We start from the raw sequence: 19,198 nt of genomic DNA, 5'->3' as shown, positions 1-19,198 counted from the left end.
TGTGAATATGAGCGCCCCCAAAGGATATATTCCCATGAAAGTTCCTCATGGTTACTGAGGTCTAACCCAGCTCAGACCAAGTAAGAAGGCAGATAGGGATCCACATATCTGTAACACACATGAACGCTCAAATATCGGCTGCATGCTAACCTCAGCACATGCCCACTGGCAGGCAGGCGGGTGAACTGTTCCCCTGAAAAGCAGTGACACAACTGAAGGGAAGGAGGGAAGTGCCTTGGTGCCTTCCAGCCCACAACATCAAGCACTGTGGCTGCAAGACGTGTAGCTATTCCATTTATTAGCTTCTTCCTTCTCACAGCTTATCTTACCTGAGCAAATGAAGGAAGGATTCAGTAGTCCAGAAGCAAAAACTCTCTCTCCAGCTGGTGCACCTGAACTTTGTAACTACTAAAAGCAAGCAAGCAGGCAAGCTAGCAAGCAAGCAGAGGAGGAAAAAAAAAAAAAAAAAAAAAAGCCACCATTCACTTGCACCTCCTCATTCCACCATGTATGCACCTGTGGGCAGCGTGCACACTTCCACTAGTGGGAGCAGAAGAAAGCAAAGTGAGCTGCACGTGGGGGCTTGGCGAGGCGTGAAGTCCATGGTACTCGGAGAAATGAGTCCACTGAGTCCATCTTCTGTGTTTTTTCCCAAATGCACCCACAATATAAAGACTTCATCAGGTAATAAGAAGTAACTTTTAAGAAGTTGCTAGCCAAAAGTTACATCAGTTTGTTTACTATGTAAAGGCTTTCTGTTTGATATATCTTCTGGCAACTCTTAATGCCCAGTGACAAGAGTATAGAACAAGTTCTTGTCTTCTGGGCAATTTTTCAATCTCCCCTATTAGATGCCATTATGACAAAGTCATAATTCTGAGCAACACTACATAGTCCAATGACAGCAAAAGATTTAACAACTGAATTTTGCTTAGCACATTAGAAAATACTCCATTGTATAAACACAATTATATTCCACTGAATGTTAATAAGGTGTAGAAGTTGGAATGCGAACACTGTATCTTAGAAATGGGCAATACAAACACCAAGAGACAGACAAGGCCAAGGAGTCAGTTTTATCTGCAAAACCACTAAAATGGTACCTTCCAGCCCAATGCTTGAAACCAACCGCCTTACCTCTTGGGACAGGAAAGGAATGACTTGTGCACAGATAGCATTCAGCCTCTTGACAATCTCTGCCTGCAAAGAAAAGAAAAGAAAAGGAAAAAAAAAAAAAAAAAAAAAGGAAAGGAAAGCAATAAAGAGAACAGTCAGCTGGTTACAAATTCCCGAGATATTAACAGGATGATATTAAAACACACTTTATATTCTGGCGGGCGGATGTCCTAAGGAAGAGGAAAACTCTCATCAGCAAGCCCATTAAAAGGAGGCAGTGTGACAACAGTGCCGCATTAATAGCATCATTTATTAACCAGCATTCGTCTCAAAAAGTCAGCCTTCAAGCACCAGGACAACATAGAAAGGAATTTAATTCTCACGACTGGAAATCTGTTTTCAGAAGCCTTCAACGGGACCCTTGTTCATTCTAATGTGGTTTTGCATAAAACCTTGCGTGTTTTAAATTTAGATGGTAAAGATACATTCTTCCCTACACCCCAACTTCCCTCACCTAATAACTCACTGGAGTTCGACATTTGCAGCCTTTGCTTTAAACACAGGCACTGAGATTTCATGAGCAAGTCCCCAACCTCCTTAAAGAACAGCACCCAACCAACTTAGGTGAGCTGACTACTTCAGATCCTTAGTTATAAACTGTTGGGAAATTTAGAAATTTCCCAACAAATTTTATAAATTTATAAGAGTTATAAATTGTTGGCATGGTTTTGTCAATCATTAAAATTTCCAAATGTGTCCCACCAGGGTTTTCAGTGTGCAGAGGTTTAGAACATGCTAAAATCCTCCTATACTTAGCAGAAAGCAATTATTTATATATGGTGACTAACCTTGGGAACATTAATTACCACTGTACTATAGATGTGCAAAAGTCCCAATAATGTCAGATAATAGAGCTTATTCTCTATTAATTTGGTAAGTGTTCAAATTTTAGACAAATAGGATTCTACAGAAAGTTAAAAAAAAAAAAAATGAAACGCCACCACTACGTTTTCTTTAAAAAGCTAACCAGGGGCTTCCCTGGTGGTGCAATGGTTGAGAGTCCACCTGCCGATGCAGGGGACACGAGGTTCGTGCCCTGGTCCGGGAAGATCCCACATGCCGCGGAGCGGCTGGGCCCGTGAGCCATGGCCGCTGAGCCTGCGCGTCCGGAGCCTGTGCTCTGCAATGGGAGAGGCCACAACAGTGAGAGGCCTGCGTACCGCAAAAAAAAAAAGCTACCCAGAACTTCACTGATCTTCACCTTAATTTACATCATCAGATAGCTCCTTATATACTTTAGTACGTGACATGTAGACAACAAGGTTTTTACACGCATATACACAAAAAAACTTTTTTCCAGTTTTATTGGGATATAATTGACATATGGCACTCTATAAGGTTAAGGTATACAGCGTAATGATTTGACTTACATATATACTGTGAAATGATTACTGCAGTAAGTTCAGTTAACATCCATCAAAACAGCTTATTTTTTAATGATGGAGTGGGGAAAAGGAGAGGCAAGAAGTGATGGGAGACAGAAAACATAAAGCAATTACTATTCCTGAGACATTCTTAATGTAAATTCCATCCAGGGTCAGTTCCTCATTTTATAGGAGGACAAAAATTCTCCTTTTCTTGCCAAGTCATACCAGAATGACAGCGACACTCCACTTGCACAATCTATTTCCTTCTTTCATCAGCAACCCTTTTGACTTTGTGGCTATGCAATCTTTTAAATACCAGCACCTTAAAAACTTTGCCAGCCAAGAGAAAACACAAATTCACCATGAAGTTTCAAACATAAGCTTTCCCTTCCAGCCTGCATTCCTAACAGGATGGACAAAAACCCAGTACCAATAAGCAGCAGTGAATAAGGACCCAACTGTGCTGACCTGATTTAATTTACTGCCCTGGCCCCGTGGAGCATTTAGCTACCCTTTAAGAATGCTTAAACCACCATGAAAAGCTGCAATGGGAATCACCAAACCACTCTCCACCTGGACCGAACATACCACAGTGGTTACAGGGTGAAATTCCAGTGCGAGCTGAGAAAATAGAGCAGCATGCACCAGACTGAAAGCACTAGTCTCGGAGGCATTTGGTTGTTAAGCTTTTTGTAGGCAGAGGTGGAGGGGGAGAGAATAAAAGATAATGAGATACTTTGGGGCAAACCAAACTGATGATTCTAATGCTTAGAACCATCTGCCAAGCATATTTTCCTCATTATGTTGTTTACATAAATAAAATAGTCCCTTGCTAGGAGGGTTGAAAAATGTGTGGGCACATAAGAAAACTGAGCTCTCTAGTTTGCCTACATAACCCAGGCAACAAAAACTACCCTAAGGAAACTCACTCATCTGTCAAAATAAAGACCAAGAGGTACTTATTTGTCTCCTTTAATGTGGGGCCTAGGCCATGTTAAGTCTGAGCAACTTATGGAAAAAAATCTACATTTCCTTAAAAATAAATGTAGAAAAGCCAAAAAGTCGTTTTATTGATTCATGTATGTTAAGATACATACATAACAGAAAAAAGGGGGTAGAAACCTGCCAAACTTTTTCTTTAAAGGTCTCCTTTTGTCTAAAAGACTTCTTAATTTCTTTAAGTTGTCACATCAACGGATTTTCCTGGTCAGGCTAATTGGCAGCAGGGGGGTAGCATGTGTGTGTGTGTGATTTCATAAAATTAAGCAGGTCATTCCTCACTTTGAAAGTTAAAGTTGCCTCGGAAACACTGCTGCTTCCATGGGCATCTAATTTTGCCTCTTTTGTCCCACAGGACCCAGCTTTAGGGAGGCATCATTTATTTACAGGCCTTTCCACTGGGCTTCAGCGATCAGCCAATAATACTGTGGACACACACTTCTAATGGCCTATGTTTTGAAACTGAGTCTAATCTAATGGCTGGGGCCCAAACTCCTTTTCCAGCACAGCCATTAAAGGATGTAGGTTATTGCTGTTGTCACCACTGATATTTGTCATTGTAATGTAATTAGGGCCCTAAAATGATGCATTACAGCCCTTGGCACAGCTTCTATTAAAATCTTTTCTTCTGCTCACTGAACTGCAACCTGCTTTCTGATGAATAACAGACAGACAGCTTTAGGGTAAGGAGCAGATTCATCAAAGAAGTATTTTTCAGCTTTGGGGAAAGAGAGGGGGAAAAGAGGCAACCTAGGAGGAAAAGCACCAGGGGAGGAAAAGCCACAATATACATTTGAATTTCATCTGACCACTTGAAATTCTGATTGCATCTGATGAATCTTGCTTAGACAGTATATTTCCCAGTCTTCGAATCACATGGTTAATCAGGGCTCTAATCTGCTATCCATCAGCCTATGCCAGTGCTGTAGCTTCCAATCAAATTTATAGGTGATGCGGCTCATGCATCCCTGAGCAAGTACATTCACAGCCCATTTAAACAGGCAGAGATTCTGAAATACTGCTCTGAGGGTTACTGGATGTTATCATGGTATTCAACGCTTTATGGAACTTATAACTATTGCCTTCAGATGCCCATGATATTCCAAAATAGGATTAATGGCCTCCATAAAAGAACAATTGTTCATGCCAAAATATAACAAAATGATTGTGTTTGCAGCCATAGTTTGTTAAATACATTAACAATTTTGACACTTCTATTACGTTTTCTTCGATCCATCAATATATTCATGAAAAAGAAAAAAGTCCCCCACGTAATATTTTCTTACCCTCAATTCACTACCATTCTATTTCCTCCTTCTATAATGTCCCTCCTTTATGCCACCCTCCAATAAAAAGAACCAATAAAAATAATGACCATTCCACTTAAAAAACAAAAAACCTGTTTGGGCAGAAGTTTTTAGAAAAAGGCAACTTAACAAAAAAGGCATTCTATGAAATCCCTTGGTTATGCACTTGACACCTGGCACATGAACGCTGACAGACTAACCAACCCCAAAGTGGTGACGGCCAGTGGACTAGCAGCATGACCAGTTAAGTGATGAAACAGAGAAACAGCGAGAAAAACCATTTATCCCTTTTTTCTTCACACCCCAACTCAAGAATCATTGCAAAATTTATTAACTACCTTGCATCATGGGAAAGTAATGTCACACACTGAAAAGAATGCCACAGTTCAATCCCTTCATTAAAAAGTAACAAATACTAAAGCACACAATATCGGATATTTTCTTTATTACTTGTAACAAATTAGTTATTTAAGTAAGACAAAAAATTAGTTAAGCCTACACCTTTATTGAATTACATCCCCTCAAATAGTCGTAATAAAAAATCTGATTTTTATTTTGATTATTTCTGCCTATGATTTCCTTAAAAAATAAATTTTATTTTAATGACATAATAAACTTGAGAGAAAGGACAGATTCCTTTATCAAAGTATCAAAAGCAATTGTTTATTTAACAAATGTTTGCGTTTTTGTTCTCTCATCAAAATAGGAACAACACTACTATATAGTATTGTTGAAATAAAACAGTAACAAAACATTACTAAGAAACCATTTCAGGGCTTCCCTGGTGGCGCAGTGGTTGAGAGTCCACCTGCCGATGCAGGGGACACGGGTTCGTGCCCCGGTCCGGGAGGATCCCACATGACGTGGAGCGGCTGGGCCCGTGAGCCATGGCCGCTGAGCCTGCGCGTCCGGAGCCTGTGCTCCGCAACGGGAGAGGCCACAACAGTGAGAGGCCCGCGAACCGCAAAAAAAAAAAAAAAAAGAATAACATTTCACAACTGATTTGTTCTTATACAGCAGTTTCTTTGCCAGAAAAATGTTTTAAGATGAATCTATTTATTGTATTAAGTGTTTTATCAAGAACATACACCCATCTATTATATTTAAACACCAAAAAGTGAAGAAAAATTCCCACTTATTCTCTCTGAAATGCTTTTCGGAATAAGTACAAATAAATCTTGCAACCTTCTCCTTCAACCCCCTTTTACCACTACAGAACCAAGACTGCAATTTTTTGTTTCAATCCGAAAATCTTGATCTGTTATTGATTTGTTCCAAATTATCTGAGAAACAGTACAACTTCTGGAACTGATCCTGCCTGTCCATAGATGAAAAAGTCAGAAGACTAATGAGAAATTCTTCCCAACTAATAAAAATCCAGACTACACATAGGAAAAAATATTCAAGTAGTACTATTTCTCTAAACTGACAACTCAGTTTTTATCTTGTCATCAAATTTCAACTTGACAAAAGAGGTAAGAACATGTAATAAATAAAATTAATTGTTTGTATTTTTTTAAAAAGCCAGACTGGAATAAGGCTTAGAGATTTAGATCAAAGGTATTGTCAAGCACTGCCAGCAAGCTGGTAAACCAGATGCCTAAGTTATTTTGGTACAGGTGATTATTTTGCACAAAGTATTTTATACTGCTTAATAAAGCAATAAAATGAAGTAGTAACACTGTTAAGAATCAATGTAATAGGACATCCATGAGTTCCCTAAAGGACTGATTCAAACTACTAAGACTTTTTTTTGCAATGTGTTAAGACAATCTGTAAAAGCTCTCATCATCCCACTTCCTCTAACAATAAAGAGGTACTGTCTCGGAGTACTCAATTAGTATTACCTTGAATGATATGAAAGTGCCAATATTCAACCTTGTTTTTTTAATCCACTCCCCCTCCCTGGTGAGTTTAACTAAAGTAATGATTGTACTGATTGTAATATCTCAAGCAATGTCAATCTGCTTTGTGTTTTGAACTCATGTTTATGCTACTTTACTGCATGCCAACTGTGCTTTTAAAGTGCCCAGCATGCAGTTATTAACTGCATATACTGAGGTATCCCACTTGTTTGTCCTAACAAGATATTCAGGTGCTACTGTTCATGGTGCTAGTGTAGAAACACACAGGATGATGTCTTTCCCAAAGAGTATCACAGAATACCTACATTTCATGAAACTATTTCCATCTATCCCCAAAGGTGAAGCTGTATTTTACTGAAGCATTTTTGCAATGGTTAGAAAAAAGGATCCCTTCCTCTCACCTCTTGAGCTTTCTAGAAGGTCTTTAAGGGAATTCCCAGATATTTGCCTATTATCCTACCTACATCTTCCGGGCTCCGGTTATTGTGTTTAACTACTGTTCCAAATGTCAAGAGTGATATTTTATCACGGTTGAGAATGACAATCATTTTGCCTGACAGACATCCAGTTAATACCCCAAGGTCAAATCATTTTGGTTCTCAAGTCTGAAAAACACTGGAACCAATGGTAAGGTTACACTCAGCTCTACCAGAGGGGTGGGGCAAGGAAAATGGAAAAAAAGATGGGAGGGAAAAGTGGGATGTCTGGAGTAGGGAAAGCAAACGCCTTTCTCTGGTGGACTTAACCCCCAGCCTCCTCAGAACCAGGTGGAGCTGGTCAGAGAACCTGATGACCGAATACCAAGACACTCAGGGTTCTGCACATGCTCATTTCCTCAGCACTCCTGGGCCAGTGCATCACACAGCAAGCCCTGACAGCTATTTTCTGATTTCTCTTCTCTCTCTCCCTGTCTCTGAATCACTTTCTTCTTTTTTTTTTTTTTTCTGCCCTACTCTTTCCCACTGACATAAATGTACAGGTGCCTTGAATGAGGATTTACAATTAAGCATTTTCATTCTTAGCAATGGTTGGAGGGCACAAACATTCCTTGTGCCCATAGTAGGGGAAGATATTCACCTTGGTTTCCCCAAAAATGATGTATATGATTTCAATGTACATGAGAAATATCTGAAAACAGAGGAACTTGAATATTGGAATAAAACCAAAAAGAAAACAAAAACAATAAAGGGTCTTACCAAGTTCTCATTAAGGACACCTATTCTCCAGGAAAGCAACAAGCCACCTTTCATACACTGAGAGCCATGCTCTACTTTTCAGTCTATACTCTTAGGTTGGGCTAAAGGCTTCCTTGTCTACTTCCTTCTTGTTTATCTCCATTTTTCAACAAATCTTCATCTATATCCATATTCCTCAGCACTTCCTTTTCTCTTGTCCTTTCAATTCTAGAATGACCTCTATTGGTTTCCTCTTCCTCCTCCCAATTATATAAAATGTCAACTCTTTGAAGCCATCACTGCCAAGGTACCCTTCCATCCCCTTCAACTGTTTTCTCTGTTTGATAAAACAGTCAGCTCTTTCCAAAAGCAAAGTTTTGCTCTTCTGCTGTTTGCACTTATACCGCCCTGCCAAACATGTGCCCTACCATACAGGTCCTGGCACAGCAGGCAAGTGCATCCACGGGGCCCGCCAGAGATCTGACCCTGGCATCAAAAAATGGGGGTGACCAAAGCCTGGCAAGGGTAAGGGAGAGTCCCTCTGCCTGGAGCCACCCCCCTCAGACCACGTCATGGCTCACTGCCTACTCATCATTTCAGTCTCAGTCCACAGGACCCCTCTCAGACAGCTTCACTCACCATCCGCTGGGGCTCCTTCTCCCTGTCACTCTCCAGCCCATTACAGTCTTCTTCACAACATTCAGAATCACCTGAAATCACCTCACCTATGTTTTTGTTTACATGTACTACCGTAGTGCCTCTCAAACTTTAGTGTGCATACTAATCACTTGGGAATCTGGTTAAAAATCCAGCCTAGAGTGGGGCCTAAGAGTCTACACTTCTAACAAAGTCCAAAGTGACACTAGCACTCGGGGTCTGCAGACCAACATTAGGTCTGCAGCACGGTTACAGAGAATGGAGGCTCAGTGAGGGCAGGGATAGATTTGTCTATACACCCCAGTCCTGGTATGTAGAAGACACTCAAAAATATTTGTTGAATGACCAGAAGAAACTGCAGTCCAGGTTCGGTGGTTGGAATCTCCTGAAATCATTTGCAAGCACGCTAAGACTGTCTGGGAATAGTTACAGCACTTCAACCATAAAGGAATACCTGTCTAGAAGACCTGCTTATACTGATTTGGTTTGCTTACCTCTCCAACAACATCTTTTCTAGCATTTAGGATGCCATACTGCTCAAAAAGGATAATAAGTAATCACAGTGGGCCACAAAAGGAAATGCAAATCCACTCTGGACAATTCTTGACTGATAAGTAAATGATTAAAGCTTCCATTCTGAAACCATGGCAGGATGTGCGTTTTAAAAGATCATTTGAGATATGCAAAGGAGATGCCACTCAACCTCCTTCCCAAGATTATTCACCAGACTGTGATCACCTGACCCACTGGAATTGGGGTATTTGTTAGAAGGCACACTGGGAGGGCACCTTGTATGGTGAGTCATGATAAATCTCCCCAACGGGACCTCCAGAGTGAATTAGTAACGGCTGAAGAGAAGGCCCTAGCCAGGGACCAGCACCCCTCACAGGTCTCACAGGAAGAGCAATTCCTGACAATTCCAGGTGTAGTGGGTCACAGGGGTTACACACATGAGCCCAAGTGCAGACCAGCTCGGGCATATCAACCCTGCTCAAAACTTGGACATTTAGTGGCAGGCTTGGGGAGCGACAGGCACAGCCACAGCATGAGGACCCCTAGAGAGAATATGCCACTGGAATCCCTTCCAAACAAGGTCCAGGAATTGCTGCAGCACTACACTCATGGGATCCCATGTATGGACTTAGATACGCAAATCCACTCCCCACAACCCCAGACAAACCTGTGTGAATATGCTCACTGTAAGAGGGTTCTAGTAATTAGGAAGCCTTTACTTAGAATATACTACATCCTTGCCTGTTTCTGTGGAGTTTTTCTGTCATGGGTGCAGTGTATGCCCCACAAAAGTCCACTATCACTCGCTGATTCCTCACCCAAACTCTTTAGTGACTCACACAGGTACGACTCCTATACACTGGGAGAAGCCGCCTGTGACAGGCTGCTTAAGAAATTTAAAAAAAGAAATCCCGTACCACAGACTAAGAGCTCTCTATAATCAGAAAAATAATAGCATTTTCCTTATCATCAGGCTCACATCTACTTCTGCTTGTTTTCTTCTTTAATACTTTATTAGGCAGTTGAGAAATTTAAAGGTGTACAACACTATTGTCATCTATTTGTGCTCCTGTATTCCCAGTTCCTTTTAAAATGTGTATCAAGCTGCTTTTTATTGTGCAGTTAAAAAATTTTCAACATGTGAACCTTAGGAAAGGCCAAAACCACGAACGTAACACTGCCTTTCTGTCCAGTCAACAAATATTTATCAGGCACCTACTATCTGTCAGGCCTACTTTAGGTGCTGACACAGGGACTGGAGACAAAGGAGTGAACAAGACGAATAAGTCCCTGCTGTCATGGAGTTCACACTGTAGGGGCAAGGAGACAGAAACAAACATACACGTATATGAAGAGGCATTTCAGATGCTGAAAGGTGCTATGAAAAAGATAAAATGGAGGGTTGAAGAGAAAAGCCTGGGGCAGGGAAGAGATACGGTTTGGATGAGATGACCAAGGAAAGACAAACAAAGAAGCGACTTAAAAGCTGAAATGTGGCTGGAAGCAGCATCACCCAAAGCAGGTTCTATACCAAGTTCTGCAGATGTCATTAACAAGTATTATATACATAAAGCGCTCCTTGGTCAGATGACCTCGCAGAGCTTAAACAAAGTTAGACACGATTCTTTTCCTGCTGACATCCCACAGCCTCTCAATTGACAATGTAATAAATCTTTGAAAAAGTGTACATAAAAATGCAGTACTAATCAAACTTCTCTGACTATGGAACCCCTTCTTCTCAAAGCTCTTAGAGGAGATTATATTTCATGGGAAACATTGAGCTGGTCAATGGTTTCCAGCCCTGGCTTTACACTAACATTAGTAGTGGATCCTTCCCAAACATCAACGCCCAGGCCTCACCCCAAGCCAATGAACTCATACTCTCCAAGGGTAGAACCCACGCATCAGCATTTTATTTTAAAGCTCCCCAGGTGATTCTAATGTACAGGCAGGATTGAAAGCCATCAAGCTGGAGCACAGGATGCATGCAATGAAAAAACAGAGTGGAAAATAAGGACAGAAAGGGTTCACAGGGGTCATACTGTGGAAGGTCTTGTAATGACACACTAGAGAGCTTGAACTTTATTTGGAAGGCAGCAAGGACCTATCAAGGACAATTCCTAGGAAAGCTATGATAAATACCAGACAGGAGGTCAAGACACTCCAGGGCATTTCTGCTCTCCACCCGCTTCTTGCCACTGATTGTATATGAGTGGCTGTGGAAGGGCAGGAGAGATTTATAACCACAAAACATACCGCAAGAGGAAAGACGGAGGATGAAAGATAATTTCAGAATAGGAACAATATGAATCCCCATAGCACCACAAACGTAGGAAATTCAACAAGACATTTTCAGATATCAGCTCATTCACTCACTCCGACTCTAAGCTAGGAGCTATGGTAGAATCAAAGGTAAATGCCAAATTAATCTGGACCCTTTGAAGTTTTTATAATCTAGTATAGCGGAAGACTAAATGGAAATAAACACAATAACGGACAGCACGTGGTACCTAGGTGTTACACAGAGGAGCCCGAGCAATGCAAGGGGGAGAGCGGAAGAAACCCCTTCTTGCTGAAGTCATTACAGAGGCTCTGGGGAGAGAGCACCATCATGTTAGCCATATTAATTCCACAGTTTTTCAATACTTGTCTCTATACTGCCAGGCACTATGTTACCCTCTGAGAAAAGAGTAGGGGAACAAGACAGGATTTATAGAGCCCATAATCTAACAAATGAGACAGACACGGAAAAAAACAAAATGCAAGATATTTTTAAATGCTTAACAGGAGACACTGTTTCGCTGAGTAACTGAGGGTGAAGTGAGTATGCTAGACAAAGGAGAGAGCGGCAGGGGAAAGGACAAGAACTTTCCAAAAAAGGATCAGCCTGCTACAACAGCGTGGGACATTCAGATTCTACAAATGGGACAAGTGAAAGGGGACAAGATGAGGCTGAATAAGCAGATCCATAAGAACCCAACGTACTGGGATTATCTCCACCCAGGTTAGGCCAGTTAGGAGACAACCAGATTACTCATGGTGAGAGTCATCACCATGTCTCACCATGTGGTGGCTAAAGGTACTACTCCTGACCGTCATCAGTATCATTCTCCGCATCCTAATGTTCATGGATGGTTACCTCTGGGCCAGATATTTCACTTAAGTGTAGAACAATTTTAAGAGGATGACTTCTGTCCCCATATTAAAGCCACAGAAGAGTAAACTGGTTAAGCCATTCACCATGATCAGAAAGCTGGAGGAGCAACTGAGAATAGATTCCAAGAGACCAGAAGACTGACTGGGTGTGGCTAATAAGCGAGAGGGAAAGGCAATCATAACCTCCCTCTGGGTTTCTGGCTTGAGAAATCGGGTGGATGCTGCTGGCATTTCCTGAGATAAAGATCTCTGGACCACAAGCAGACTTGTGGGGAAGGATGTCATCTGGGGACATGTTGAGTTTAAGTACTTGTGAGACATTCAAGGGAAAGGAGGACCTGGTTACATGCAATGGTCTCAGAGGAAAGATCCAGGCTGCAGAAAAAAATGGGGATTCATCTACTTAGCAGAGTGGTCAAGATCACCCAGGTAAAGGGGAAAAGAAGAAGAGGAGAGAGCCTTGTTGGAAGTACTGGCTAGATTTCCTGGAGTGGAGAAGGGCCCTTGAAGAATGACCCAATACAGACAGATACAGAAGTGTACCCAGAGCTCCCATAAGCCCAGATAAGGGAGCAGAGAAGGCAAAGGCTGCAGACACGGCAGTCAGCCAGGAGGCCAGCACAGCCATCCCAGCATGACAACAAGGGTCTGATGGGAAGTGATGGGGAGGGCAAGGAAAGGAGACAGGCTGCACAGGGAGAATCAGCAGCATGCTGTGATGTCAATAGATTTGGACAATGAAAGGAAGTAAGGAATCCACGATTCCATCCAACATGTAAAGCTTGGATATGGCACTACCATTCATTAAGATAGGGAAGTCACAAGGCTGATATCAAGGTTTACTTGGGGGGACAGTTATGGAAAGGCAAGGAAAGAATCCAGACTTAAGTGGCAGAACATTCTGCAAAGCACACCAGATATTGTGAATGATAAACTGTGCAGTGCCAAATCCCAGGTTAACTCTAATTACTAACCCAGCAGAACCATGACTTTAAAGCAAACCCTAAGTGATTTGGGCCTCCATTTCTACAACCATGAAATGGGAAGAACAATGCTGCCCCACATCTCACTGGCAGAAATATTTATGAGAGTAGACTTATTAATATAATCCCTTAAGGTAAGTAGCACAGTTTGGTTTAAGACACACTGAGATTAGATAGTGCTACAAATTGAGTAGCTGTATTGTTAGGTATTGATTGAAGCTTAGGGCTCTTCCCTTCTCTCAATTAAGAAGACATCCCTCACTAATTTATACTACACGGGGGAAGGGCTGCAGATCTAAAGCGGGGTGGGAGGACAGGCTCACCAGCACAGTAATAATAAAGGACAGTGCCTCCCAACTGATGCAAAAGAGGAATGAGGTCAAAGGCCTGGCCCCAGAAACTTTGCTGTTTCTCCAGTTTCGTGCACTGTGACCCAGAAAAGACATTCTCAGTATTTATGTTTCGCTACTGGCAAAGGATCTCTCTTCCTCTTTTCTTGGTAAACAGATACTTGCCCTGGATGCAGTAAATTTTATATACAGTAGTAAAGAGTTAAGAATAGGAGGCTGGGGGCAGAGGAGGAGAGGGAGAGGGGAAGTCAGGCTCAACTTCAAAGCTTCTTGCAATTTAAGGCCACAGGTAACAGTTAAGTGAGACTTACAGAAAACACATTCTTTCTATTAGGAAGATGGTGAAAATGAAAAACAAAACTTCTCTCTAAAGCAAGTTATTAAATTAAGAAGTCAGAAGTACTCAGAAGAATTTAAACGAGTTTTGCATTAAACAAAACACAGAAGGCGGTGCCTCTCAGCTTCCTCCTTGTGACTGTGTCAAACTCCTTGACTTAATATTTTACACACGTCGAACTTGATTTTACCTTTCACCTAACTTGCTTTTACTTTGGGGGTTACACTTTCCTTCATTTTATGAACTTCAATTTGTCTATTCCTAATCTATAAAACAACCCTGATAAACCTTTTTTTTTTTTTTTTTTTGGTACGCAGGCCTCCCACCGCCGTGGCCCCTCCCATTGCAGAGCACAGGCTCCGGATGCGCAGGCCCAGCGGCCATGGCTCACGGGCCCAGCCGCTCCACGGCATGTGGGAACCTCCCAGACCGGGGCACGAACCTGTGTCCCCTGCATCAGCACGCGGACTCTCAACCACTATGCCACCAGGGAAGCCCCCCTGATAAACCTTTTGATTAAACATTCTAAAGCAGTGCTACTGAAAGTAGTCAGTCCCCAAACTGTTATCCATCAGCAAGATAATGGGCTCATGCCAGAATTAAGTCAACTACTGTTTACTTCAGCTAGACAGGTTTTGGTTGTTGTTCCTCGGTTTTGTTTTTTCAACAATAAAGACATTCCTGATGAAGGGGGTAGTGCATTGATTTATAGTCTGGTACAAGCTCCCTACCATAACACCCACCATTAGCAAATAGTGCACGGACCTGCCCCAGTCCATGGACCACACTGAGTAGCACTGCTCCAGAGCAACATTCCTATGATACAAACTATAACTTCTCATTGCCTGGTAGTTTAGGTGATAGATATTTTCCTTCAACGCAAGAGAACTCTCCAACACAGCTCCAATAAGTGGAGCATTCCCTGATCCCCTGCCTGATTTGTGTAGAGACACAAGTGTCCACAGTAACATTTAACTATGTAAGGGGTAGGTGATGGTCTAAGAAATCAGTTCTGCAGACATCCCAGCCACAGGGTCTTCCCACAAGATCATGCTGCCTCCTAGTCTGATGCTGTGCAACAACAAACAAAAATACCACAATTATATACCGTATTCTTATTTCTAAATGACAGGGTTAAAGCATGACAAATGTTACAGCTTAAGAATGCTTTCACATCTTTCACAACAAAATACACTCCAAAATTGGAGTTCTCCTTGCTTTAACTTGTTTCTTTTTCTGCAAAGAATGTGCCAACATGAGAAACCAAATTACAACAAAATATACTACTTCATGATTCTGTTTGCCCATTTACCCAAAATATTGCTCAGGAATTAGAGGACAATATGAGCAGGGCAGCCATGAAGGATGAGAAGAAAGGAGCCAGAATTTGAAAGTATAAGTACCTATCAGACTGGGGTCTCAGTGAGCAGAGAGGGGGAGAAATGAAAAGTGCCCCTCATCTCTGTAGTAATGAAACAACGCCCAAACATCAGTTGGAGCTCAGCCAAGCTACCTAAGCAAGATACCATTAAAATTACTTCCATGTGCTGAACTGTTCCAAAGATGCTTGTCTGGAACTTAAGCAAAGAGAGGTTACGCAGAGATACCACACTACCTATCAATCTTGACACCCTAAGTGGAGAGTCTCATTCAAACAGCACACAGACTCCCATGTACTACAAAAACTACACCATGGAAATAAAAAATAACAGATTTGGAAGAAACTTTGGAGATTCTGGAGAGTCTCTGGCTCCTTGCTACTAAAAACGTGGTCAGTGGACCAGAAGCATGGGCATCAACGGGGCATCAGAAATGGACAATATCAGGTACCACTCCCGACTTGCAGTAACAATCTGATTTTATCATGACCCCCAGTGATTTGTAGGCACATCAAAGTCTGAGAAGCACTGCTCTGGTTCACTGGTTCTCAACCCAGCTGCATATCAGAATCACCCCTGGAACTTTTAGAAAAATACTGATGCCCAGGCCCCAGGCTGGGGAGCCCGGGACCCAGCACCTTATAAAACATACTGATCCAGTCCTATTCCCTTGTTTTATGGATATAGATGAGGAACTGAGACTCAGAAAAGTTAGATGATTTACCAAGATCACAGGAAGTTAGTGGCTGAAATAGGAGTAGATCTAAAAAATATTTAGGATTGTGCTGCCCATAAAGAAATGTTGAAGAAACTGTAAAGTTACCAATAAATCAAGCTAATTTTAAAGATCTAAGGTTTCATTTTGGTATATACTTTTTTATACTTTTAAACCTTTAAATGAAACCAAAACATACTTATGTTTATTTTACATATTACCCCTTGAACCTTGACCAGTTTTTTTCGATGCTGAGGGTGGCAGCGGGCATAATTCTCCATCAGCCACAACACCATTGGTGGAGACACAGTGAAGAGTCAGCTTTCAGCTTCTGCCTAGGTCACAGTGGCAGGATTGTGGGTGACTCTTTTTCTTTATTTATTTCTAAAATCTCTTTAATGTGAATATACTATTTTTTTAGGGAAAAAAAAGAAGAAAGAAAAATAAAGAAAAAAAAAAGCATTCCAAAACCACCTTTTAAAGATCTCAATTTGGGCCTCCCTGGTGGCGCAAGTGGTTGAGAGTCCGCCTGCCGATGCAGGGGATACGGGTTCGTGCCCCGGTCTGGGAGGATCCCATATGCCGCGGAGCGGCTGGGCCCGTGAGCCATGGCCGCTGAGCCTGCGCATCCGGAGCCTGTGCTCCGCAACGGGGGAGGCCGCAACAGTGAGAGGCCCGCATACCGCAAAAAAAAAAAAAAAAAAAAAAAAAAGATCTCAATTTAACTTAGATCAAAGAGTCCAAAAACATGGACAATTGCTGTGTTCTGGTAAAAGCGTCCAAAAGTACAGAAGTGATACTTGGCATACCTAAGACAAAAAACTTCTGCCACGGGCTTCCCTGGTGGCGCAGTGGTTGAGAGTCCGCCTGCCGATGCACGGGAGACGGGTTCGTGCCCCGGTCCGGGAAGATCCCACATGCCGCAGAGCTGCTGGGCCCGTGAGCCATGGCCCCTGAGCCTGCACATCCACAGCCTATGCTCCGCAACGGGAGAGGCCACAACAGTGAGAGGCCCGAGTACCGCAAAAAACAAAAACAAAAACAAACTTCTGCTACAACTGCTGACCCTTTTGGTGTTGATGTCATTACATTTAAAATGCCCATAAATCAGCACTAGATACATGGGGGTGAGGTGGGAGGTATGGGTGGAGTGAAGGAAATTAAAAGCTGTGGTCAGACTTGAAAAAAATACCCTATAAAGCAACGTATGTTTCTGACAGTTGAGACAGACTGCATGACAGACAGCAAAACCACATTTCCGCATGGTTTTTTTTTTTTTTTTTTTCTGGAATGGATCTGTGGCTTTATGCCACCAAGCAGTATTTTGGTTTACCAAAATGTACTCTATGGCCTTTTTAATTTCATGTTTACTTAACTTTCCTTACTATCACTGTTGTTCTCACTCAACTACAGCAGCTTAAGACAAGTGTCTTAAAGGAGGAAAAAGTTTAAAATACAGAATATGCCTCACATTAGGAAAAAAAGAAAATTAACCACACACATGTAATTCACATTGACTAAAGCATCCGTTGTAATTTTGGTATATAGCTCATACATAATGGACAATGGGAGTAATTATTGAAATACAGTAGTTTCTCAAGACAATTACAGACTCAGCCTCGTGTTTACATAAAATTTCTCAACACAAAAAGGATAAAGACTCACTGACCTATTCACAGTTGCTGGCCAAATGATAGAAAATAAAAAGCAACAGAAGAAAAGGATGACTGGAGCAGAATTTCCATAGCTGATGAATAATTTAAAGGATTCTGTACCTATTTTTAATGTCAAAAAAAAACGTTAAAAGGAAAAAAGCCAAAATCAGATAATTTGCAAACTCCCACTATTATATCTATATAAAGGTAATGGCAGTAATCAAGCAAAATGATGAAGAAAATCTCTCTCATACACTGACACAAAGGTCAAACACCTTCCTTAAAATGGTAAGTTCCTAAAACCACTGACCACAAAGGGCTGTCTGGCAAAGTCCACTGTGGTCTGGGTATAGAGTTAAGGCACAAATACAAATCTTGCTGAAAAAGAATACCTGAAGTTCTTGGTAAGAAAGCAGATTTGGCAGGAGACGAAGGGAAGGTGCTGACATGAAGGCAAGGGAGAAGCAACAAATTCCCTGTCCTTCCCTCTTCTTCCTTGTGTCACTCTTCCTCCTCCCTAGGCACCTCATCCCCTAGCATAATCAAGACCAAGTTTCCCCTCCAAGGTCTCTTTTTCTAGTAATGGTACCTTGATTCTGAGAGTCTGCAGAGGTCAATGTTTTAGGCCTTTATCTGTTCATTTCCACACCCCTCATTCAATGAACTGCGGGGGTCACTTGGGTTCCTCCTTTCCAGTACATGTCACCTCTTCAACCCAGCCTCTCTCCTTCATGTGCCTCTCCACTCAAATCATTTCAACCACCATTTACTGAACATTTGCTGCCAGGCCCCATGCTACTTGCTGAGAATAGAGCAAATAAGCAAAACCGACATAGTCCCTGCCCTACTGTCTTCCCTGTGCTTTCCCTCAATAGCCCATGTAACAGAACCAGCATTTAAGGCCTTCCATAATGCTTCCCAAACCCACCACCTCAACCATTCTCTCCTCTATCAACCAACCAAGCTGGAAATGGTAACCACCACCTGAACATGGACAACACTTTCCTGTCTATGTGCCTTCCACTTGGAATCCTCCCCTTTCCTTTCTTCCTGCCGAAGCAACCTCCTCTGAGGTCTCACTAAAATGTCCCTACATCCTCTGTAACAGGATTCTTAATCACTTCCAAGCCAGAAACACTTCCTCCTCTTCTGCCTATGTCACTAGTGTGCCATCACCACACACTGCCATGTACTGTTCACACTGGTCCAAATGCCATTAAAAGATTAGAATCCATGGAGGCAAGAGTTCTACCTCCCCTAACTCCCTAACCCTCAAAGCACCCTGCACAAAGTCTGAGGTCAATTAGCATTTGCTGAATGAACGATTGTAAGCCACCATAGCCTTTGCCTTCCATCTGAGGTATCCAACACTACCAACTCCTAACCATGCAACTCTCCCAGTGAAGGAAGAATAAACAACCTCATGAGGATTCAGTTCTTTTTCAGGTTTAAGTCTTTAGGTTATAATCTTAATCTCTGTAGGTCTAGTTCTAAATATTTCAATTTGAGAAGCTAAAAATTTCAATTTAGAAAGTTTATTTTTTGCACGAGCTTCAAACAAACA

The 19,198-nt window shown here is 41.9% G+C and overlaps 1 protein-coding gene across 9 annotated transcripts in view; it reads right to left on the bottom strand.

Annotated features, from left to right (window-relative positions):
• Positions 1–19,198, bottom strand: part of LOC132492632 (transducin-like enhancer protein 4) — a 152,681-nt gene that overhangs the window by 117,205 nt on the left and 16,278 nt on the right. For 6 of the 9 annotated variants that reach the window (XM_060102357.1, XM_060102359.1, XM_060102366.1 and 3 more), the window contains exon 5: positions 1,138–1,200. The exons of the other annotated variants lie outside the window; for them this stretch is intronic. In XM_060102357.1, coding sequence (XP_059958340.1) covers positions 1,138–1,200 — 63 coding nt within the window. The remainder of the gene's footprint in view (positions 1–1,137; positions 1,201–19,198) is intronic. 9 annotated transcript variants of the gene reach the window in all.

Source organism: Mesoplodon densirostris, chromosome 6 (assembly GCF_025265405.1).
Source record: "Mesoplodon densirostris isolate mMesDen1 chromosome 6, mMesDen1 primary haplotype, whole genome shotgun sequence".
Taxonomy (NCBI): domain Eukaryota; kingdom Metazoa; phylum Chordata; class Mammalia; order Artiodactyla; family Ziphiidae; genus Mesoplodon; species Mesoplodon densirostris.
The sequence above is the reverse complement of the archived record's forward strand: the minus strand, read 5'-3'. Positions and strand labels throughout refer to the sequence as shown.